This window comes from Alligator mississippiensis, chromosome 3 (assembly GCF_030867095.1).
Source record: "Alligator mississippiensis isolate rAllMis1 chromosome 3, rAllMis1, whole genome shotgun sequence".
NCBI lineage: Eukaryota > Metazoa > Chordata > Crocodylia > Alligatoridae > Alligator > Alligator mississippiensis.
This window is the reverse complement of record NC_081826.1, coordinates 206,885,800-206,910,284: the sequence shown is the minus strand read 5'-3', so window position 1 is coordinate 206,910,284 and position 24,485 is coordinate 206,885,800. Positions and strand designations below refer to the sequence as shown.

The window sequence follows — 24,485 nt, the reverse complement described above, 5'->3', positions numbered from 1 at the left end:
TAACAGAGCTTTCTCTTTTATTAAAAGGTCTTATGTAAACACAGAGGATTTTCAGTGGGTTTTTTCAAAGGAATAATTTAAGAGTAAGAAGACATTAAACAAAGCCGAAAGGTAGCATTTAAAGCAGATAAAATTGTATATATTGTCTTATTAGAGTACACAGAGCCTGTAGAACTCCTTGCCTGCAAGACATGATTAGGCTCAAAATATAGAGCCCGAATAATTTAGAGTTGTTTGAATTGGTAAGTGTTTTTCAAACACAGAAGCCCAAGAAGAGTTCACTCACAGGATGATAATCTCAAAAGGAAAACCACCATTTCACACATTTCACAGGACCTGTTTCTTGTTCAGAGCTCATCGTCTCTTTGTAATGTATCTCAGTTTCTTCTAATACAATTGAATCTCCAAATGGAATTATATAAAGATTGCTAGTTGCCAGCTTTGCTTTTCTTACTATGCCTAGCAGCAGGATGGCAGCAATTTCCTCAAGCTTTTTCAACCAAACCTAGAGGGGCTTGTTTACCAGCTCTCTGCAGCTCTGATTAAAATAAATTACAAATAATTGCCATGAATTCAGACAAGGTATAAGAACCCTAAATACTTGTTAAAAACGAAGTGCTCAGAAGATATGGTAATGACATTTTCATGCAAAACTACATAAAAATTTGATAGGCAGTATGGATAAGTATAATCTAAAAACCTATTCCACACTTAATGAAGGCTACAAAGGCTATGTTTAGAAGCAATGACATTTTCCAGCTGCAAATGGGGTGCAAAGGCATTGCTATTAGCCAGTTAAAGAGACTCTTACTCTTTTTAAAATGTGTTCCTAAATTCATTTCTCAAGTTAATATCTAATGTAAAGTGCCAGAAGGGGACAAGATGGGCATCAGAAATACAACTAATAAAACAAACAACATATATTTACAGAAGTTAGCTTTGTTTAGAAAAAAGATGTTATTATGCAATGCAAGGGTCAGCAACCTACAGCCCCAGGACCAACCAGCCCATCAAGTCATTTCATCTGGCCTGTAAACCAGGATGTCAGCAGCAATTTGGTGGGGTGAAGTGAGGACAATCAGTGGTATTTCAGTGGCAGGCGAAGTGATGGTAGCAACCATGTCGCAAGCATAACAAGCATGGTAATTCAGTGGCAGGGGAAGCAACGGCAAGCCACTGAGTTGCAAGCAGCAGCTCACCTTCAGACAGAGCTGCATTAATTCAGTCCACTGCTGCTAAAAGGTTGCTGACCCCTGATCTAATGGGTTCTGGCAATTCTGCATTTTTTTATACATTTTACTTTTCTGTTCCTCAGCGTAAAGAAAGTAAATTAACAGAAAAGCAATAGAACTCTATTCCTTCTGTATTCTGGCTGTGGCCTATTATACAAAGGTTATGCTCTCAGCTGGTAATGAGTGATATTGTAGCAACAATGGTCCAGGAATTATGCAAGAGGCAAGGATTTCTTAGGGTGATAACTTTTATTGGACCAACTTTATATTGCTAAAGTCAGACACTCTTTCAAACGGAAAGCATTCTTCTTCAGATCAGAAGTCTATGCAAGTTGGTCCAATATAAAATATCACCCCAAAAAATCCTTGCCTCTCACCTGGTCTCAACAGAAATGTGAGTGCCAGATGAACAGTCTCCTGCCTCTTATCTCAACAACATTGCCAGCAGTGACTAGGAGTTCGTCTCTTGGTGTATTTCACTGATTACTAGGGTCCCCCTCTTTCTGTTTTAAATTCTTAAGAAATCAGTAAAACAAACTCCAGCTCTACCATACTGAAAGAATACCCCTAGCAACACCATGAAACCTTACTATCATTCAATAACGAGGTGAATGCACTTGTAATACTCTCAGTTGTGTTTTATAGTGTGGCTATTTATTTATTCATTTTTTACAAGTGTTGATTATGAAAAAATAGGGGGGATGTTCTTCACTCAATAGGACTTAAATCCAGGAAGAAACTTACGCACAACCTTAAATGCAGTAGCTTGCAATACAAAACTTTAAGTACAGCAAACAATGAAGGATCTCTCTGAATCAGGGCCCAGAGCTGTTCCATGTATGTTGTCATGTGTTTTGTCTACTTGTCTCTTTTGCTCATTCAGTCCTAGCCCTGCCATTAACTGTACACAGATATTCCCTTGTGCATCACTGACAGTAAATGAAGCTCCATGTACACTTCACGTACACATCCATACACTCAGATGCTGCGTTGGGGGCCTATAATAGGGGCACTTAATGAGGTAAAAATTATTCCTATTTCATCAGACTGGAGGAAAGTTTTCACACACTGCAAAGGTCCATCGGAAAACTGATAGGAGATTTTGACTCTAGCAGGTCAGTCTCCCTTTTGTAGCAGAAACTCATGATGTGGGATCAAATATTTATTTGTTTACAGAAGGAACATATATCCTGAATACATTCAAATATGGATTTGTTTGCCTACATCTTGTATCAGTATAAAGACTCCAATAGGAACATGCTTGCTTAAAATCAGTTTACTTGGTATCCCAGATATTAAAACAAGCTGGTGAGTAATCTGTTAATAATTTACAGTCATAGAAGTTTTGAAAAATCTTGCCAATGTTAATATTATCTCTTTAGCTTATGGCTACAGGAAAAATGTCTTCCTCATTATACTAAAGTGAATGCAATAACTTTATCCTGCATTGTGAACTAAAAGGTCACCGTCACAATTATGTGAAGGGGAGAAATATTTTACCATAGGCACTTTTAGGTGAGCAATTAGGAATTCTAATTACTCTAATACAGCGTATCCCCGAGCGCCAGCTTTATGAATGAAAAGTTTGAAATGAGATTCCTTCCCATTAAGAGCTGCTTCTGCCTTCCATGGGGAAATAGACTGCCTTTGAATTTTATGTTCTAAAAACTAAGCCATAGAAGGCAGAAGGCCAGGGCTTGGGGGGGCTTAGTCCCCCCCAAACTAATTTTGCAGCAGCCAGCGGCAGCAGCAGCACCACAACACTGCTCGATGTGCAGCCAGGCCAGCACCCCACACACACTCAGCTCCACACAGCTGAGGAAGAGGCTAACCACGCATGCGTCACATCGCACAGAGCACGATAGGAGTTATAGTTCTCATATTGGCGCATGCACTCAACCCACCCACCCCCTCAAATAATATTTTCTTCCTCTGTCTATGCTAAGCACACAACAGCTGCACCATATTCCAGACAGTAAAGCAGAAGGAGACAAGTAGCTTGGTCATTTGGCTGTTTTGCCTTTCTCCTTCACAGAAAATGAATAGCCAGTATGTGCGCCATGAGGTCCGTGGATGTGAAACTAGTAACCTGAGAAACTTCTGGGAAAAGGCAATTGAAAAGCAAACTCAGTACCTGCAAACTGAAAAAGAACGTCAACAAAAGAGTGCTCTGACCAAGTAAGTGCATTTGGGGGGGGGACAACCTACTGAGGCTTACGTTAACATGCTCATTTTTTCTAATTGTAAATGGTATGTGCCATGGACAGCAGAATTACAGCACAGGATATTATAAAACAGAGCTGTCTAAGTGGACAGCCATGGGCCACGTATGGCCTGCAATAGGTTGACATGTAACTCATGGGCTCTTGCCTGGCCACCACTCTCCTCATTGCTTCTGCTACAGCGCCAGCTAGGGTCTCCAGGCTTCTCCTCTCCCCCTGGCTTCAGCTTCCTACCCCCAGTCCTAGGGGTGGGGTGGAGCACTGGGAGAGGCTGGAGTTCCTGTGCTGTGCATGCAGTGGTGGAGGGAGAGGGCTGCTCATGCTGAGAGGGAGCCAGGCTGTGCATTCTGCACACATGGCAGAGGGCGAACTACCCACGTGGTACATACAAACGTGATGGGGGTGGAAGAGCTGCACTGGGTGGGCTGCCCCTGCCATGAGCAATACCTAGGTCTGTGGCCTGCTTAGTGTGTGGCCCCCAGCTGCCCAGAAGTTGGAAAGCCTTGTTATAGAACAGTGGTTTTTAACCTGTGGTCCGTGGACCCCAGGGGATCTGCAGACTGTGTCTAAGGGGTCCGTGAAGGATCGCTATGATCAATCAAAAGTATGTGAATACCCACACTTACAATTTCAAGGGGTCCACCCCTCCATTCAAAATTCCCAAAGGGGTCTGCAAATGAAGAAAGGATGAAAACCACTGTTATAGAACAAGGAAGTTAACACATGCCCTCAATGTTTTTAAACACTGTCTGTACAGGCTTAGAAAGTAGTTCACTCCTGCCTGTTAAATTGTAGCCTCTAGTCAAGCTACTTAAGCTACACTTGCCTTACACTTAAACTTGCTCTATCTGGTCCTGTGTGAACCACAGGGCTTGACTTCACTTCAGACTTACCTCAGCCACTAGGAACTCTGTCCCTAGATATTTCTCCCTCTCTGGCCATGTTTTCACTAGGAAAAAAAGGCCCTTCATGTTACCTAATGTCCCTAACAAAGAAAAAGCAGGCAGAAAGCAGGGCAGAGTGGCATCCTATAGACTAAGTAATTCAGAGAGGCATAAACTTTTATAAGCAAAAGCTTACTTCATCAGATGCTATGAAAAGTTAGTAAGATTACACCTCTCTGAATTACTTAATCTATAAGGTGCCACTCTTTCTGTCTTATGCCTGACTGATACAGCTTATTACTAAGGATCTACTTAAATTGCGGTTTTGCGATTTTTGTGAAAACCGCAAAACATGGCAATCTCTGTGATCACTGTGAAAAAATGACATTAGCCATGATTTCCCATGGAATCAACCAAAAAAAATGCTTACCAGAATACAAAGAAAGCCCGGCAATCGCTGCCGCCATATAGCATGTGATTTGTAAGAGCTACTGAGAGGCTGAGCTAGTAATGTAGACTAAGTGAAGGCACCAATCGGGAAAGAAAAAGTGTTTGGGTGCCATTCAGTGGCAAGGGATGTAGCCACCAGGGCCCCTGCACCACTCAGTGGTGAGGCTGCTGCAAAATGCCCACGAAATTAGCTCTGCATGCCATGAACGGGCAGTGAAAAACCCTTTGTCTCATTTATTACCTCTCTTGGCACAAAGAAAAGGCAATTAGTGTTAGCAGATTTAGGTAAACTTTAGAGTCTGCTAGGGCACTTTTATGCATGCTTCAAGGCTGGGGGGGGGAGGGGGGGAGGCACTAATTAGAGCAGCCCCAAGAGCTGATCTAATTAAAGCCCCACACTGCCTCGTGTATCAGAATCCCCTAACTTCAAAGTAGCAGCAGGGACATTTGAACTAAAGCTTAAACAAGCTTTGGTTTAAGTGTCCCTGCTGCCATTTTGAAGTGCGGGGATGCTGATACACAAGACTTGGAGGCTGGCTGGAGCGTGGTAAGTACCACACTCCAGCAGACTCAATTAATTGAGTGCGCTCCGATGCACTGTAATCGGCACATCATATTACCGTAATCACTACATTGGAGTAGCCTAAGCCTCACAGCATGTGTACAGGCACCCCTAGTGTGTGAAAATTACAAACTGTCTTATTCTCACTAAGATAATTCTTCACAGTAGTTCTTACTACAAATTAAGGACACATTTTTCCCACGAAAAAGCATACCTTGTGGTTTTTTTTCATCCCTTCACTTAGTTTCTCCAGGCCTCTGTTCTCCATTAGTAACATTTTCTCACTTTTGTCTATTTTAGGGGAGGAAGATCTCATTATGAGTCAGTGCAGTGTCTAGTACAGTGGGGCTTGATCCTGTTCTGCTCTGCTGTAATAAAAATTAATTGCCATCTCACTCCTAAATATCTGGTATATTTGTAAAAGCAGCTTCAGTATGCATAGTCTGTCTAGTGCTTCACTACCAAGTACTGTTGGAGACTTTAGCATCTCTGCACAATGTGTACTCATTTTTAATGAGTTCCTAAAAAAGTATAGACAGGATTGTTTGGGTGAATCTGATATATTTTATTAGACAAACTTAATTAGTTGGGAAAAAAATTGTTTAGCAAGCTGTCGGGTTTAAAAACCCTTCGTCAGGCTGAGGAAGCCTCTGCAATTGGTGTGTGCTCTTCCTGGATGCAATGAATAGTAAAGAAAAAAAATGTCCAACTATTTAAGTTGGTATAATAAAAAAATATCAGATTCACCCAAAGAACCTTGTCTGCCTATGTCCTTAGACCAACACAGCTACAACCTACACCCCTAAAAAAAGTATGATATTGTCCATCAGGTGGCAGCAGTGAATCTAGAGAAATAAAGGATGACCTAAAAAGACCTTTTGTCAAACAGGGGGCATGAGAGATTAAAAACTAGTAAAGAATATAAGCCTCAATGCTCACATTAGGTTTAAAATTTGACTTAAATGGTATTCCCAGGAATATCAAACTATATTCCTGATTTTGATAGTTCTACTTTAATCATTACTGCTGGTGGAACTGTACCCATGGTAGAGAACTGCTAAGCAGAGAAATCTGGTATCTGTCATGAAAAACTGAAACCTTTTTGTTCATACAGATCTTTATATCATGTTCCTAGACTCAGAAATGAATGGATGGAAAGGCTGGAAAAAAAGCTAAAGATGCTGAGGACCCAAACTGAAGATTCAGCTAGCTGAAGATCTCAGACCTCTTCTACATTTGAAAAATAAAGAAAACTGTTTTGCAGGAGAAAAAATAAGAGTGTGATACAAATGCTCAGTGTATTTTTATTTACAAATTTAAATTAGATTAGGCTGTTCATAAGTGATGAGATTTATTATCTAGCACAACCTTTCATTTAGTGAAGCGTGAAAGTGTAACACTAGTGGTTCTTTGGTCCAGAAATACCAAGAAAAGGAGTTTATCATCATGCTAACTAAACGTTTTTTAAAATGAGTCTTCCTCCACTTTCTCTACATACTGATATGATACAGCAGTTTACTGTTGTGATTTCCTTTTGAGATTGCTTAATAAATGTTTGGATTTTGATTCTGTGAATGACAGTGCAACACCAAAAATATACACACACAAAAAATATACTGAAGGGTATGTTCATAGTGCAATCATATTTTAAAAGTGTTCTTATTTGACTAACCTGCATTAACTAAGTAGTTTAGTAAAGGGCACACAGCTTGGATTTTCATCCCAGTTAATGGTTGGAGTTCAGTCCCAGGCTTTCCAGTTGGTTTCAATTTAGTCTGCTTACCCAAGTTAAGACGTGGGGTTGGCTTGTTATGTCCTATTTTAACCTGAGGTAACTAACCATATTTAGACTATTTGAGTCAGCTAACTGTGGCTAGCCAACCCAAACTAAGAACATACCATTTTGTGTACAGTAGACACACCTTAAACTATATGTATTTTTCCAATACACCTTAAAAGTAAGTCTTGTTTCCTTTCATATCTCCATCAAATGAATTGTTATGAAGTTCCTCCATTGCTAAAGTCTGCCAGTTTGCAATTATCTTTAACAATACAGAAGTGCTTCAGGAGAGTGCTGCTTCTCTTTTAGGGTGACTGGTTCCTTCCCACCAGAGGACCTGAAGTAATGTACCATGAAATGGATTGTTTTAAACACACTAAAAATCTTTTTCCCTCAGTTGTTCAGCTTTCAATCTCTTGTAATGCCCTCATTTCACTAGTTCTCCACTCATCCTTGTTCTTTCAGTGTAGACAAGGTTTTAATTGACAATGGAGAAAAGTAAGCAAAAAAAAAGATTGTGTGTTTTAAATAGTTTAGGCTTTCTGCCTATTCATTATAAAGCAAAAAATTAAACCCCAACATAGCTTTGACATGTCCTGAGGTCAAAAATTAAATCTGATGTCTGTTCTTCCAATGGGACTCATGTGCATGCAAATGATAGCCTAATGAGGAGCTTGAACATTTGTTAATGCATTCAAAACAACCTTGGGACACAAGCTGTTAAATCAAGTTATCAAAAGGTATTTACCAAACTTTCAGAAAGAGCTTGCCTGCTAGCTGAAAATGCCTAAAAGCTGTTATGGTCAATTTCTTCAATATATTCGTTTTCTTATGCCATTTTCGAAGGGATATAAACTAAAATGGAAATAGACACGCTTATGCTTGAATAAGAGTGCCCAACAAAGGAGTTGTAGCTGTATACTGTATACACTGTATACTGTAGACTCTCCCTATGCCTGAAGAAGGGTATTTGTGCCTGAAAGCTTGTAAAGAACAATTTTGCCAATTATTTAGTTTATCTAATAAAAAATACCACATTTACCCAAAGAACTTTGTCATAGCTGTATACTAGCATTATTATAATGGTAAATTTCCCTGTGTAAACATCCAAATTCCAATAAACTTCAGTAGGATCCAGGCTCCTTTGAAAAATCCTAATCTCCCCTGGCTTATTTTTCATTCAGTGCCCACTGAAACCAGGAACCAAATTCTGTTCTCAGGGTTGCACCAGATTTTACGTGTGTTTAACTGAGATCAGAACTTAGACCAGCAATGGGCAATTATTTCAGGCAGAGGGCCGCGTACTGAGTCTTGGCAAGCCATCAAGGGCTGCATGACAGGCAGCCAGGGACAGATAAATATTAATTTTCTTAAATTTTTAGCAGCCCCGCAGGCTGGATAGAATGACCTGGCGGGCCACATCTGGCCCACAGGCCGCATTTTGCCCATCCCTGATGTATACCCAATGGTAGCATTTTGTGCCACCTATTGAACAAGTGAAAGAACTGAATAACCCCTTGTGGGCCACATGCAGCCCTCTACCCACCAGCCCTTGTTTGTGCTATGTATCCTTTTCCCCCTCCAATAAAATTAGCAAAGGAAAGCAGAATTGTTAGTTTCCACCTTGGTCAAGAAAAATAAGAGGTAAGGGGTGGCAGCTCAACACCGCAACAGCTGATATTACAAGCACCTTATATCACAGAACTTTATTTAAATGTCAGAGAATAATGTGTTGTGGGATGTCTTTACCAAAAGTGGAAAAAAAAGGTTGAGGGTAAAAGGAAATTTAGTGATGAATGTACCACCTCCAGCATAGTTCTGGATTTCACTCAGTTTCCATTTAGCTTTGCAATTTCACCTTTCGTGTCTAGATGAATTATTTAGGCTCAGGTTCTACCAAGGTAGATTTAGGACTTTGGGTCAAGTAATCTTTATTCATCCAGGTGCTAGCAAACCATTTTGATTACAAACTCAATCACATTTCTAGGAGTAATCTGTCTAGTAGCTTTATAAATTACTAGTAACAGAGCAGTATATTAAACAGAGCAATAAATACAATTTAATATCAATCAGCAAAAAACTAAAATGTGATAAAATTGAAATTCAGGTCTAAATATCAAGAAACAAACTTAGTAAGTAGCAAGAGCAGAAGGTGACTGTGATAGGTTGAATACATAGGAATATAAGCCTGTAATTCACTTTGGAGGCAATTATAGAAATCAAAAGGAAGCAATAGGTAAATCACACTCTTTTACAAGGTACAGATTTGAGAACAAGATGAAACAATGAAAAAGGTTCCATACCTGCAGCCCACAGGAGCATTAGCTGATAAAACAATGTAGGCTCTATCGTCTCATATTGCCAAACAGGATGCCCCAAAGATCACTATGGATTATTTTTCAATCACTCCTAGTCATGGTTGAGATTTCAGCAGACTGCAATATGCAATTATTAAGGTAAAATCTAATAATTTAAAAACAATTTCTCAAAGAAACGCTTCATTCCACTTGACTTTTTCAGGCCACATTTTTACATTGTTCCTGAGTGTAAAAATGGGATACCTATAGCAATCCACTTATAATTGTTTTTGTAATTCCAGTGTGTAAGGTACTTGCCTAACATTTCTACTTTAATTTTATTCTTCTGCCTCTCTCAGATACAGCAGAACTAGAAGATGCCTTTTTCATCTCACATACATTATGCAAAACTACTCTTTAAAAGCTTATATATTAAACCAAATAAGAAATAGCAAAGTTTTATTACCATCTAAAACAAATACTAAATAAACCTGAATCTAAATCCTTTCAGACTCTATTTATGAGAAGTACATTCTGTGTTACCATGAGAATGACAGATTCTCCATTTTATCTGTATAAATGGGCCTTCTACTGTACGGATAAGGGCTGTACAATGATTCTGTCGGTATTTTAACAGACTGCAACCTCGTAGCAGTTTATCCGGAAGTGTGCTCAAGGAAATGTTTAGATACAGTTCTTTAAGATTGTTCCTAACCAGTGTTCTTCTACAAAACAGAAAATGCCTTTATGTTTGCTTATTTGTAGGAAATAAAACAAAATAAATACAGGTGTTATGGCAGTGCGTTGAACTTGTGTGACTTCCTGGAAATAGAGCAAAGTCATTTCTTGCTAACACAGTAGCACCAGTGTTGGCTGACAGTTTAGATGACTGGGTGAACTTTCATACACCTGACACAGCAGTTTCTGTACTGAAGGGTATGTCCTGCTACTGTAGCATGGCTTCTGAATCTCCCACTACTCGAATGTCTTGAGAGTGATATCCAGTGGCCACATATGCTGTACCCAGAGTGATTCTCTTGTGTCTGTCCAGCCATTGTGTTTGCTTGAGGTTTTGTTCATTTAAGAGTACCAGTGCTTAATAGAAGAAAGCAAGCCAGACTAACTTCTACCCCAGTTTAGATACATGATACAGTTATCAACACTGACGGTAATTCCTCACAAGATATCAAATCTAGGATTCTTACTTTATATTCTCTGTAATGTTAAAATATTGACGATATCTATATTACAATAACACATGGAGGCCTCAGCTGTGACCAGGATCACATTGTGGTAGGCAGTGTACAGAAACATCCTGTTCATAAGAGTGCTTAACCCATGCTGTTTATAATTTACTGGTAAATCTGGATAAAAGAGTGAAAGGCAAGACACAGGAAGAGAAGGGAGATGTTTTGCCCAGGCTCTTGTGTCAGTGGCACAGCTGTGGTACCCAGTCTAGGTACCAAGTCCCTATCCAGTGCCCTAACATTTTGACCGAACTGCAGTACCATGTAGCCACTTCTCTAACCAGAGATAATATCCTTGGGCATTTCACTGCCTCATATAATCCAGAGAAAACATGAAATGTGATATGTGAAAACTCAAACTATTCTGACCCCAACCTAAGAAATACATCACATTGCGAATAGCCTATTGGTACAATGAAATTATTTTTCCCTTTCAGTATTCCACACTTTGCACCTTCCAAACTGGTGTTGTTTCTCAGAAGCTAATTTACAAAAAGCAAATATCTTTGAACCAAAGAGATAGGGACATTATATTTGAGAAATTCAGGGCCAAATTGGAATACAGTAGGGGGTGGGTTGGGGAGAAAAGAAAAAGTAGGGGGGAAATGAAGATTATTTCAATTGTGACGGCTAAATAAATTTGGAGAAGCAAGATTATGATTTTTAGAAGGGTGTTTGAAGAATGTGGAAGGGGAGATTACCAGAAAATGAAAGGACTTGGATTTGGTTCATTTGAAGTGCTAATATTCAGGACAGATTGTATTATTTTGAATTGGTCTATTCATCCCAGTGTATAACACCTCTAGTCACCGAGGGGCATTCTTGTCTTACTCAACCTGTTGTGCATGCTTAAGGGATCCTCACACTGACATTGGTCAATGAAACTTTAATTTAAATACAGTGTGTAGGATTAACCAACCTTGGGACCAAATCTCAACTTAAACATACATTAACAACCCTCAACTACATGTTAAAGCTCACTGAGCAATTAGATATGAAACTGTATACCATAACTTCAGCACCCTTTCTTTTCAGTCATTTGGTAAGCTTCACCTAGCTTATTTGGCATAGAACACTCCTGTTTCAATCAAACTGGCTCTTATCCTGTAAAATGACTTGTTAGGACAGTCAAAATGATTCTTCAGGGCTAATGACATCTTCATCTGGGTCTTGAAATAGTGCATTCAAGTCAATACTGCACCTGACCAAAGTAGGATCTGTTCTGCGTTAAACAAACTAGGTACAGCTTTCATCAGTGAGAAGAACCTCAACAGAGTATAGACTATGGGTACCAAGCATATGGCCCACAGGCTGGATTCAGCCAGCAGAGCCCCATCATCTGGCCTCCAGTGATGCCCCTGGGTCTGATCAGACCCACATGGAGCATGGCATGCACCAGTGGTGCAGGGCCAGTCCACAGGCCAGATTGGGCCAACAGAGCCCCTCCTTCCCTGTCCTTTCCCCTCTCCTCCTCGTGCAGTGTGGATCCTCGAGTGGGTGAGGCAGCCCCTGTATACAGTGTGGCTGCTCAGGCTGCACTGCACTACAAGCATTGCTTGTTCCAGCCACCCCAGGATCTGTGCTGCACACAGCGCCAGTCTGCCACCAGATCAGGTATGCTCAGGGAGGGAAGGGGAAAGGGTTCCATGGGCCCAATCCAGCTCATGAACTAACCCCACTTCATTCATTCAGCCTGTAAGACCAGATGACTTCAACATACCTGGTAGAGACAAACCAAAAAAAAAGGAAAGGGTGCTTAAATAAGAATGTAGAAAAACTGCAACTGAGTTGAATGTGCTCATAAGCCCAGTGTTTTCTAAAGGTATGCCTCCAAAGGAATGTCTCTGTTGTACATTGCCAAATGTTATCCATGTACTGCACATTTATTTCTCTAATTATCTGCTCTCTGCAATGCCTGGCAGCCAGTTTGAAAGGCAGAGGTTAGTGTAGGCTGCTAGAGAGACAGCTCGCAGTGTGCTCTCACATATACATCTTACTTTTCTTCTCTATTTGCTGTTCTATTAATATAAAGAGAATGTCATTATGATACAATTTACTTTCTGCTTGTGAGTAAGCATAATAATCCTGTCTTCACCCCAGATATCTGCAGTCCAGTCCAGCTTCTGTTTATATGCCAAGGAAGCAAAAAGCCTCAGCATTGCTCTCAAAGCCATTCCTGCCTAATTATTTGCTTATCTGTGAAAACACTGCACGTGGCTTTGGCTACAGTTGCCTTAAGAGTGTCTACACCTTCCTGAGAGGCCTGCATTTATCCCCATTGCCTCCCTCCTTCCAAGTAGTTTTTTGCTTCATTTCATCATTCTTCTGTCCCAAAGGGCTGAGTGCAGTAACCTTGGTTCACCCTGTGAGCTGAGTGCATTGCTTCTGTAACCTTACGGGCCCTTCATTACTTTGGAAATGAAAGGAACAAGTCTACAGAGACATGTAATAATGACCTGTCAAAATTCACTTTAGAAAATAAAGGTATTTTTGAATTGGGGAGCATTTTCAGGAACTGACTTCAACATTTTAAGACTTAATGCAGCATCTCCAAAATGCAAATAGTAATATCAAATGTTTAAAGAAAAAAAAAATCTCCCTATCCTGACATGAGACCTTAATATCAAATTCTATCACAGTTATCAAGCCCTTTGAAAACAGAGGAATACTGACACAGCCTTATCCACAGACAGGAAAGAGCAGTGCTGTTGTAATTACTGAATGCAACATATAATCTGTATGGTGCTCTAAGTCAAAAGGAAAATGAGGGGCTTTGCATAATGCTGAAAATCAATCAGGGCTTTGATGTTCCTCTAATCCTACACTATCTAATAGTTCATTTCATGTCCAAGTGATGTGAATGAAAATTATCATGTCACTTACGATTATTGTAATTAGAAAGGATGGATCAGAAACCAATAGGAGAAAAAAGTATGCTCTATTTGACTTAATTTACTTAAATTAAATGCTATTTTTCAGAACATCTAAGCAGTACTTCATGCCTAGGTGATGATTTTAAGGAAAGAAGTGGGAGTTATCAGATAGTATATTCATAAAGAAAAGCAAAAAGAAATCAGTTCATATAATCTTTGCACTGTCTGAAGATTATTAATTGGCAGTGTTACACTGAAGGCCTATTAATGTACAACTGAAAGCCAAACCAAAGGCCAAATACTGGGGCATCTTATACGTCCACAGTATTCAGCTTCACAAATGATGATCACCTATATAGGAAGGTAGTTGCAGTGGAGGCTCTGCACTACAATCCTGATCCCCACTAAGCCAATAGACTCAGCTTTTACTCCCAAGGAGTCAGGGCAGGCCACAAGCCTGCAACATGTATGACCAATAAATCCATGCAACACTTAGAAATTTAAAATAATAAAAAGAAACCCTGGCATCCAAATGCATCATTAATAACACAATAAAATCTAAGCAGCACTAAAGAAATTACATTTACAGGAGATCATCCATCCAGAAATCTACCAAAACTGCATTCCATCCTTTCATTGTTATAGGAAACTACTGATGTATGGATGAAAAAGTGCAAGGAGTAGCAGGCAGCATCTGCATTAGAGCCTATGGCACTGTAGCACGGCCAGCCTGGCTGCTTGCAACTGAATATTCGGTCTTTCAGCCCTGTTATTTTTTTTGCAAGCTGCAAGAGCTTTCTTCAGTCCCCAAGATTTCATTTTGTGGAACTTGGCAATATTACAGAGAGCCATGGTACATGCTTTTTCCTTAGCTTGACTCCATTCAGGTTTATAACCCAAGTCTTGGTTCACATGAACCCAAAGGGACAGATTGCTTAGCCGAGTCAATCTGGGTTCCTATTCAGACTACAAGCAGATGTGGCCGTAAACCACCTTTCTGTTACTTCCATCTCAGGATCAGAAGGGACCCTGTATATACTACGCTTATACCCAGCTGTTCATAGCCTAAAGAAGCAATTCTGGCATTAGGAATTAACCTATGACAGAAATGTTTCCTCTTTGCCACATCTCCTATACCGCCTCCTCTAGAAAAGTGACTGGGATAGATGGTACGGGAGGCAGTACAGTACCATTCTGGTATAAAAGGAATTTCCTGCTCAAGGGGTGAGTCTACAAGTCACCCACAGTGCAGGGCCACAACCTCCTGGCCCAGCTCCAGGCACAGCACTGACCTCAGGTTCCAGCAGCTGCAATATCTGCTATGGAGGCAGCTAGAGGTCTTGAGTCCTGTTTTTCCCTTTCCACCCCCTGCCTTACAGTCCAGGCAAGCTCAACCTCCTTCAGCCACAGAACACACTCTGGTCGCACCCTGTGACCTCAGGTTGCACTCAGTGCAATTTCAAATTCAGGGTGCCCCTGATCACACAATTTCAGTGGCCTCTGTCTCCCCTACAGCCACAAATGTGACAAACATTACTTTGAATAGGATGCTGCCCACATATGTGAAGTGGCAAAGGCAACTGGGGTAGTCTTTGAAGTTTTGTACAGCTGCTGCTGATACAGCAACATGGCTAATAGAAAGGAAGCATCAAAATAATGAAACTGAGCAGTTATTTCTGCAGAGCATACATCTAGAACAGCTCCACAAGATGAACAGCTATCTCTATGCTTGGTCAACTAGGATTGATTGGTGGGACAGGATAGTGATGCAGAACTAAGAGGATGAGTAACAGCAGCAGAGCTCCTGAATGACAAAGGCCACTTGCCCAGAAATGTGTGTAGAACACCTAATATGGAAGCTCCTCTTCCATGCAGAGACTCTGGAGGTTATGGACTTGATGCCATCACCCTCCAGAAGCTTGCCACTAGTCAGGAGCTAATTGGGTTGGTGCTGATAGATCAACTGCCAGGGCCACTGTTGTGAAGGCTTATGGTACAACAATGGGGAAGATTTTGTACTGCAACATGAAGCTTGGCAAACTCAAGTTATTAATTGGGATGAACAGATGAGGTATATGAACTGTATGCGGACTATTTATGCTACACAAAAGCCTATTCTTTGTCCCCTTAGCCAAGACCAAAAACTTTATCCTTTGTAGAGGGTATTTCTGTATGGTGCTTCAAAGGCTGGAGGCATCTTAGAACCTTTACTGATGTTAATGTGAGATGGCCTAAAACAGTTCATAAGAACAGGAATAGAAACAGTTTGCTGGAATGAGTAAGAGAGATTGTGATCCCAAATCACTACTGAATATTAATACAGTTATGATTCTGCATGTCATTCTAGGAGACTCAGTTTACCCTCTGCTTCACAGAGTTTTTTGCTCAACATTTAGAGAAGAAAAAAACAGTTTAATTTTACCTTACCTAGCTGTATAATATCAGTGAAATGTGTTTCTGGAAGCAGGAAGGGTAGTTAAATTGTTCTTTATCAAATTAATGGATTTTTCTTATCATTGTGCACCTGTTATATTTTACACACCTGAAAAAAAGCAGGAGCAAGATCCTGGGAGATGCATGGGATTAAGAGGTAGAGATACTTTCTATACTTTTTGAATATCAAACTGTGAGAAGACAGCTGTAAAATTTCTAAGTAATCAAGGGGACAAGGTCAGGACTGGATTGTACTCTTACTGTGAAACCAAGGTGTAGCTCTGGATACTGACTGTGCAGAAGGAATGTATAAGGACATTTATATTTGTCTGATCTGATTTTATTAGGAATTGATAGTGGAGCAGATGATTTATGCAATTTATGAGTTGCCCTATACCATAATAATTTTTTCAGCTGAGTTGTACAAAAATGACTTTATTGAGTTAACATAAAACATAAGTAACATATTGCATCACCAATACAAATAATTAGAGAAGTATGTGGTACAAAATGGAACTGAGGCAGGCTTATTGAGTTCTGCAGGTGCTATACTCAAAAGGGTTTAGTTTCTCCATCTCCTGTGGGATTCACTATTATAGGAAGGACTCATGTCTATATTGAATGACCTAGTAGTTTCAGTGTGTCTACATGAGATGCTGACTACACAGTTGTTACTGTGAAATCATTTAGTACTTGCATAGCCAAGAACTAAATGATTGTGCAGTAACCAGCATTACTGCACAGTAGCACCCTGGCACGGTTGCCTAGTGACACTACTGCACAGTAGCTTGTTATTGTTGCGCAGTAGTGTCACATCCTGGCTCATGCCCTGTAATGCTACTGTGTAGTAGTAATGAGCTACCATGCAGTATGCATCCCATGTAGATGAGGCAGTTTGATGCACTGTCTATAGTTTTCAAGATGCTGTGAGGTAGTCTGTGTGGTCCTAGACATTTGCTACAAAAGTTGCTCCAATGCAGCTGTCTGCTTCTGCATTGTCTGCATCATGTTACTTCCCAGGGCCTTCTGATCTTTTGAAAATTGTTCTGAGAAATCATCCTTCCTCAACTCCACCTTCATGGACCTCTCTGAACATGAATTCAATATTTCCTCTCTATGTATCATTTTTAAATTGAAGATTTGTCAGCCTCTCTATAAGTGAACCCACCCTCTCTAACTGGGCTATGGGATTATTAATACTGTAATAAAGAAATCATAAAAGTACAAGTCCTAATCTGAGTCTTCATGACAATGCTAATAAAAAACATTCCATTTCCTGCAATTTTGAAATAACAGTACCATCTTCTCTTCCTATCCTGCAATTGCCTTCCTGATGGTAAGAAGTTTTCCAAATTATTTCCCAGTAACGTAGCAAATACCCTGTAGCAAAGGAAGGGTGTCAAGTGTGTGGAGACTAGGGTGAGTATTTGAGTGGCTGTTTTTCCATAATTATAGAAGGCAGGTTTAGTAATTGCAGAAGCACCCTTACAAGCTATTGTGAAGGAGAAAAGAAAAATAGGAGAGAACCCACGACCAGCTGCAAGACATCATGGAAAAATGAGTGGGTAGTGCCCTAGGAGCTGTGGTTTCAAAGCAACTGCTCTGTGCATCTAGAGTAGCCCCAGGGAAGAAGAGGAAGTGTGCATGAGCTAGCAAGAGAGCCAGGGAATAGAGCACAGTGTCCCAGGACTGGGGACGTGTGGTGGGACTCTCTCATTCCCACTATCCCGTGAGACTTACCTGTGGCTGAAAGAAAGCCTGGTAGTCCACGCTGTCCCATTCTGTCGAGGTAGTGGTAACAAAAGTCATGAACCTAGAAGATAAAAGAAAGAATTTAAGCAAATAGCTCAGGAAGACCTAAAATTGTATGCGGTGGTGCATAACATCTGGGTAGTGCTAGGATCAGGTGTAGGGAAGATTGGAGCCCCAGAAGAAAGTCCAGCATGTTTACCGTTGACCAACTGTAGTATAAGTAAACACCTCCCAATTGTTAACTTCAAAAAACACCAAGACATGGCAGACAAGATTTGGGACCCACTACAGTGGATAACAGGCAAGTGATCATGAGACACGCAAGCAGGGCAGGGAAGGTACTGGGCAGCCAGACGTATAAACCTAACTGGGCTAAGCCCCTACAGCTATCCACACACCAAAGGATGTTACACAGAGCTGAGTCCCTAGGGAAGGAAAATGTGCTTGTCTTTTTGAACAATAGCTAAGATATTTGAAGATGCACAGCATAGAATGGTTCCCCACAGCTGGCACAGCAATGGAGGGAAAGATTAGTTCTCTGGCCAGTCTCAAGAACTGCTTTCTTTTGTTATGTTTATGCCAAAATAGAGTGCTATTTTTGCCTTTCATGGAACCTGCAGACCAATGAGAAGAACAGTGGAAAACTAATAGAGTTCTTTAGGAATTCTAAAGTAAAATGCCACCGAGTGATTTAAAATGTCTATGATTTTTACAATGTCTCTGTAGTCTGACTTGGCTAACTTACTTTATGAAATCTCAACTTCAGTTAAAAAAAAAAAAAGGTCAAATCTTTTCTATTTCTATCATGGGGGTTTCCCCATTTATGTGTCTGTTGCTATAATAAACATGATTGATTTCTAAGTGATATGCTTGATGTTTTCACTCTTATGATGCAAGGATCTTGTTAGTAAGGGGAGAGTAGGCACTGTGCATGAATAGGAGATTAGCTTCTTTTCTAAGCTTGGAAAACACATAACACCAGCGGTCTCCCTATGCCTCATGAAGGGTGTTTGTACCCAAAAGCTTGCAAAGAATTTTTTTCCAACTATTTAGTTGGTCAAATAAAATATATTACATCTACCCAAAGAACCTTTCCTGCCTAGGAGGAGGTCAGGAAGGAGGGTATGAAGATGGCAACTGTGGCCAATGGTTTTGGGGTTTGATACAACAGAAAAGTAAAACTTTAAAGCTTTAAATCCTCAGATGTCATGCTAAGCATGACACAGGGCATTCAGGGCCATCCAACTTCCACATGGCGCATGGCACCAGCATGCAGCCCCAGGCCCCACATCACACCATATGGGCAGCATTCTGTGGGGTGGCCCCCTGCTGCACAGGCAGCACCACCAGCCTGTAGACTCCTGCCATATGGCACCAGGACAGGCAGTCATGGGCCCCCAGTTGGACAACCCAGGCATAGGGGAAGGATTTAATGCCAAGGACACAGAGGAGCCCAAATCTGCCCAACATGACTGTGGATAGCCAACACTTAGAAAGAGTAACTTAAAGCTTATTTAGATGCATTATAGTGCAGCACAAAGTACTTACAGAGTACCTATCTGCAGGATTTTTCATGCACCCTTCTAGGTATGCCTTTGTCGACATGCAGCTCTGCCAAGAGAGTAATCAAGGCTAGAGTCTCTGAAGAGGTCCATGTACAAGCACGGAGTGGAGAATAGACAGCATGCCTGCTATATTTGTACGTGAACTTCCTAATGCCTGATATCAGAAAGGGGCACTCTTGGCTGCCTGCCTGCAAGCTTGACTCCTATCTCTCCCAACTATGTAAGTTGGTCCAATAAAAGCTATTTATTTACCTCACAAATCCTGCTCGTCTCATATCCCTAGGCCAGCATAGCTATAACAATGCTATGCCAACATTTAAAAAGAGAAGTTACATCTAGTCAGGATGACCCTGAAGCAGCAAAGTGCATGCCGGCAGACAGTTGTCCACACAGGTCAAACAAAGCTGTGAATTAGTGTAATGTGGCAGAGCAGTTAAAGGACTGCCAGAACAGAACAGTTAGAAGCACATGTTGTACAAATCAAACAAACTCACTGTGAAAGAGATTCTCCACAGGATTACTTACTGTGACCTAGTAGGATGTCAGCAGTTAAGTTTTAAAACAATGTGCGTGTGGACATAAAACACTAAAGAATGAATAATTATTCCAGTAGAGCACCACTATGTACACAAGGTGATGTGCTATTCTTCCTTTCCCTTCTGCTTCTGCAAAGGCATAATTGAGGCCATAAGCTATTGCACTTTTGACAACTTTAACTCATTAGCAGGAAATTAACTCTCATGTTACTTGTGTCCATATACTTGACCTTCCTTTAGAAGGGCCAGCTACTGAAAAACAAAATACACATATCTTCAATTTGAACTTGACTAAGGTATTTATTTTTCTGAACAATGATTAGTAACCATTCAATTATATTTTTGCCTGAATAGACACTGTCAATACAGCATCAATTTAAATTTAAAATACTTGTAAATGTGGTATCTTGCAGAGAAAGTGTGTTATAAAATAGGTACTTTTTAAAGGACTAAGCAAGTAATTTCTAGGTGTATCTAGACATCAGGGGCAGAGGATGGGGAGCAGCCCTGGGCTGGCAGGCTGACCCCCCAAACTCCCTGCCAGCTGGCCCCTGATGCTGCCCTCTGCCCCACCACTATCAGCCCAGACCCGATCAAGGGAGAGGACAATGACGAAAATCCTGATGTCACCCACCCAAATCCACCTCTACATATGGGCCTAGGCCAACAGTAAATGCTGGTGGGAGCATGTAGTCCTTCCCACCGGGGATGATGGTCACTGGGTACAGACATTCAGAACATCAAGGGATGCATCCATGTACCTGGTGGCCCCACTGGCTCTGAACATCAAGCAACAGGACACAGAGATGCACCTGGCCCTCACCCCAGAGAAGCATGTGGCCATAGCCATCCATAGCCAAGGGACACTGGCAGAGCCTTGCCAGACACCTGGAGGCAGCGCTGCAGTACATACCCTGCATCATCACAACAGCATGTGTCCTGCATAATGTGCGAGAGTCCTGAGGAGAGGTCTTTGAGCCCCTGCAAGTGGAGGCAGTTTGCCATATCTCACCATACATCCAGCAACAGAAGCAACAGAGCCAGCTAGCCAGGAACATTGTCGCAGGAGAGGACCACCCCCTCCAATGATGGCACATCGGAACCAGAGTGCATGAGACCATCAGTAACAATCTGCAGGCCCACCCCCTGAGTAGGGCACCAGCCTGTGCCACCACCTGTGCCAGGCCACCCACCCAGGACCTCCATCCCCACCCACTGCTAGGACTGAAACAACATAGGCAGTGTGGCTGTTGTGAAAACAAATTCAACTTTATTCCCCCTCCCTCTCTCCAAAATTCCCCCAATACCAACAGCTCAACATTGCAACAATACGCCACAAGACCCTCCACAACCCCACCACCATTCACCCAGGCCCCCCTGTGCACAAACCCATTCAAAGCCAGAAATACACTTCAACTACTTACACAAGAACCAGGGGGAAGGGAGAGGTTCCTTAGGGGCAGGGGAAACACCAGGGAAGGAGGCACAGGGAGGTGAGAATCAAGGGTTGGTGGACTCTTAGCCCTGAGATTGGCCTTAGCTCTGCTTGCCACCACCCATGTGCTGGGGCCATGCTGACATGGCTGCGGCCCCAGCTACTCTGGAGAGGAGGGCAGGTGTTCCTCCTCAGGGGCAGACACTGCATCTAGGCCTAGGACAGAGAAGTGGGGAGACAGAAGCAGCACCCCTTGATGGTCATGGTTGGTCCTGCTAGGCTGCCAGCTGAGTCACCAACCAAGCAAAATGCTCCCAGCCAGACCCTGCCCCTGGTGATGGGGCCAAAGACTGGCCAAGGGGCCAGGCACCTGTATTGGGGCTGGCATGGGCTGGGGAGCAGTGGCTGAAGTGGCTGGGGCGGGGATGGCAGCCAGGAACTGCTGCCACATCCTGTGCCCATCCTGGAAGATAGTGTTGATGGAAGCCCACAGTTGCCTCAGCTCGTCATAGCTGTCCCAGGCCAGCTGCTACTCCTACCTTATCTCGGCCACCAGCTGCTGCAGTGCCACCCGCCCCACCCCCCAACCCGCACCTCCTCCAGGACAAGGGCCTGATCACAATGGGAGCAGCGGAACTAAGCCAAGACCTGCTGGCAGTATTCCCAGGCCTCCCAGAGGTGTGCCCACTCTGTCCAGAACAGCTCCTCCTGGATGCTGTCTCACCATGCACATTGCTCTGGGTGCAGGCGGCACATCCACATGGCCCCTGGAGAGCCTGAGAGTGGGCAAGCAGCTCTCAGGTGCTGGACAGTTGTCTCTCCCCTGGCAGATGGGCATCTGTAGAGAGAGCAAACAGAGGGCTACAGCTACAGCAACATGGTATGGGGTGAGAACAGGCCTTGGTAAGGGTCCCCAGGGAGTAGCCTCACTCTTGGATGCAGAGCCAGACAGACAATCCTCAAGCTAGAGCAATGTAGGACTGGCACCCTGACAAGGACCATAGCCATCCTGGGGTCTACCTGTCCCCTCCCACTGTGTGTCCATGTGACCTTCTGACCAAAGGGTCCCCCCCCTTTCCCATGGCATCCACAGGGCCCTGCCTGCAGGAATCATCTTGGGGACAAGCATCACAACCAGCCCAGCCTGCAGCACCCAGCTTCTCCCCCTACCAGGATTGATGTGTCATTCCATGACCCCAAGGCCTTCTGCAACAGGTACATGGCCCTGCAACCACCTCCCCGTTGCCCTCATGGCTGGGGTCAAATCCATGTAGCTGGGAGTGCTGGTAAGTGGGGAAGGCTGTTCTGCCCCTGCTGGGAACGGGGCCCCTGCATGTCGGAGGAGTGGGGGTTAGGAGAGGAGGGAAGGAGGTGGCAGAGATAGACTTGGGGTGTATGCAGAGCACAAGGAGAAGTGGCTCAGAGAGAACAGAGGGGAAGTGGAGTAGCAGGGAGAGGTTCCCAGGCTCCACAGCCCTTGCAGGACTGACTTACCTGGCTGTGGTGAGATGGTCACCTTAGCCAGGAAACTGCAGTTCCTGGGCCCTGGGGGAGAGTCTGGGCCCTGGGATGGGGGTGAGGTCTGGCAGCAAGGCTGGCAGGGTGTGGCCTCCATTGACATGCACAACACCCCAGCCCACTCCTCAGGCTCTTCCCCACTCCCACTGGTGTCACACAGTAGCCAGGGGACCTGCTGCTCCAGCGTTACCTTGGGCCTGTCTGCAGCTGTGGTATGAGTCCCTCATTGCTGTCACTCCCGGCATGGCTGGGCAGCAGTACTGCTGCAGGCTGGGTCACAGGGCTGGTTGCTACAGGCTCCACTCCTCCACTTGTGGCAAAGGAGTAGTGGATGGGCTCAATGGCTGTAGGGCTAACAATTTTGACCAGCTCCTCTTAGCAGGGCATGGTGGATCTTCCCACCCCCTGAGCACTGGTTGGCATTGCACATAGCATGAAATTGCCTGCACAGTGCCTTGGCCTTGCTCCTGCACTGCGTATAGTCATAATTTTGGCATGCCCCCATTCAGCCATCTGTGCAGCAATTGCCCTGTAATCGGAAGGGACCTCAGGAGGTTGTTTAGTTCAACCCCCTGCTAAAACCAGGACCAGCTCCAATTATATCATCCCAGCCAAGGCTTTGTCTAGCTGGGTCTTAAAAACCTCTAGTTATGGAAATTCCACAGCCTCTCTGTGTAACCTGTTCCAGTGTGTTCCTATCCTCCTCATAAGAATTTTTTTTCCTAATTTCTAACTGAAACTTCCCTTGCTACAGCTTGAGACCATTCTCTTGTTCTGTCATCTGCCACCACTAGGAACAGTCTAGCTCCATCCTTTTTGGAACCACACTTCAGGTAGTTGAAGGCTATTATTAAATCCCCACCTCAGTCTTCACTTCTCCAAACTAAATAAGCCCAGTTCCCTCAGCCTCTCCTCAGAAGTCATGTGCTCCAGCCCCCTAACCATTTTTGTTGCCCTCCACTGGACTCTCTCCAATTTGTCCACATCGTTTCTGTAGTGGGAGGCCCAAAACTGGACACAGTACTCCAGATGTGGCCTCACATGTGCTGAATAGAGGGGAATAATCACTTCCCTCAATCCACTGATAATACACCTACTAATGCAGTCCAGTATGCCAATAGCTTTCTTTGCAACAAGCAGAGGCAGATGAAGGTGTACTGGGGCCCTGGGAGAACACAAAATTGAAGACCCGCTCCCCTCATGGGAACTGGACTGCAGTGGAGGGAGAGGGGCCCCTTCCCCTCCTAGTGCTGGCGGGGGAGGCTGGGTGGACCCTGCCAGGCTAGGGGAGGCACATGTCCGCCTCTTCTCCCTGCTCCCCACCCCAGCTATGGCCAAATGTACACACGCATATGCACATGCACGGGCACACACAGACACAGGCGCACACACTCTATTCTCACTCTGCACATGGACACAAACACATTCTCCCTACCATGCACAGACACACACACACACACACACACACACTTTTCCCTCACAGGACCTCCCCCCTCCCACACTCTTGATCACACAGAGGCAGCCCCCCACTCGATGAGCCTCCTGTGGCTCAGTCTAGCTCTTCGTCCAGCCCCTTTTACACTTACCTGCAGGGAGCTGCTGCCTGGCTGTGACATGGCCACACAGATGCAGAGGACCAGGATGGGCAAGGCCAGGCTAGGAGCACCATGCCATGACTCTGCAGTGGCACTGGGAGGGG

At 43.2% G+C, this 24,485-nt stretch overlaps 1 protein-coding gene across 1 annotated transcript; it reads left to right on the top strand.

Moving 5' to 3' along the window:
• The first annotated feature begins 3,191 nt into the window (after positions 1–3,191).
• Positions 3,192–8,073, top strand: LOC132249138 (protein FAM240B-like). Its single transcript, XM_059723495.1, has 2 exons — positions 3,192–3,410; positions 6,486–8,073. Exons 1-2 carry the CDS (start codon positions 3,271–3,273, stop codon positions 6,562–6,564), a joined length of 219 nt encoding a protein of 72 aa, XP_059579478.1. The 5' UTR covers positions 3,192–3,270; the 3' UTR covers positions 6,565–8,073.
• The last annotated feature ends 16,412 nt before the right edge of the window (positions 8,074–24,485 follow it).

Excerpts from the sequence above, each read along its gene's own strand:
- LOC132249138 (XM_059723495.1), top strand. The coding sequence starts at position 3,271 with ATGAATAGCCAGTATGTGCGCCATGAGGTCCGTGGATGTGAAACTAGT. Across the intron at positions 3,411-6,485 it reads CAAAAGAGTGCTCTGACCAA|ACTCAGAAATGAATGGATGG; the intron begins GTAAGTGCATTT and ends TCATGTTCCTAG.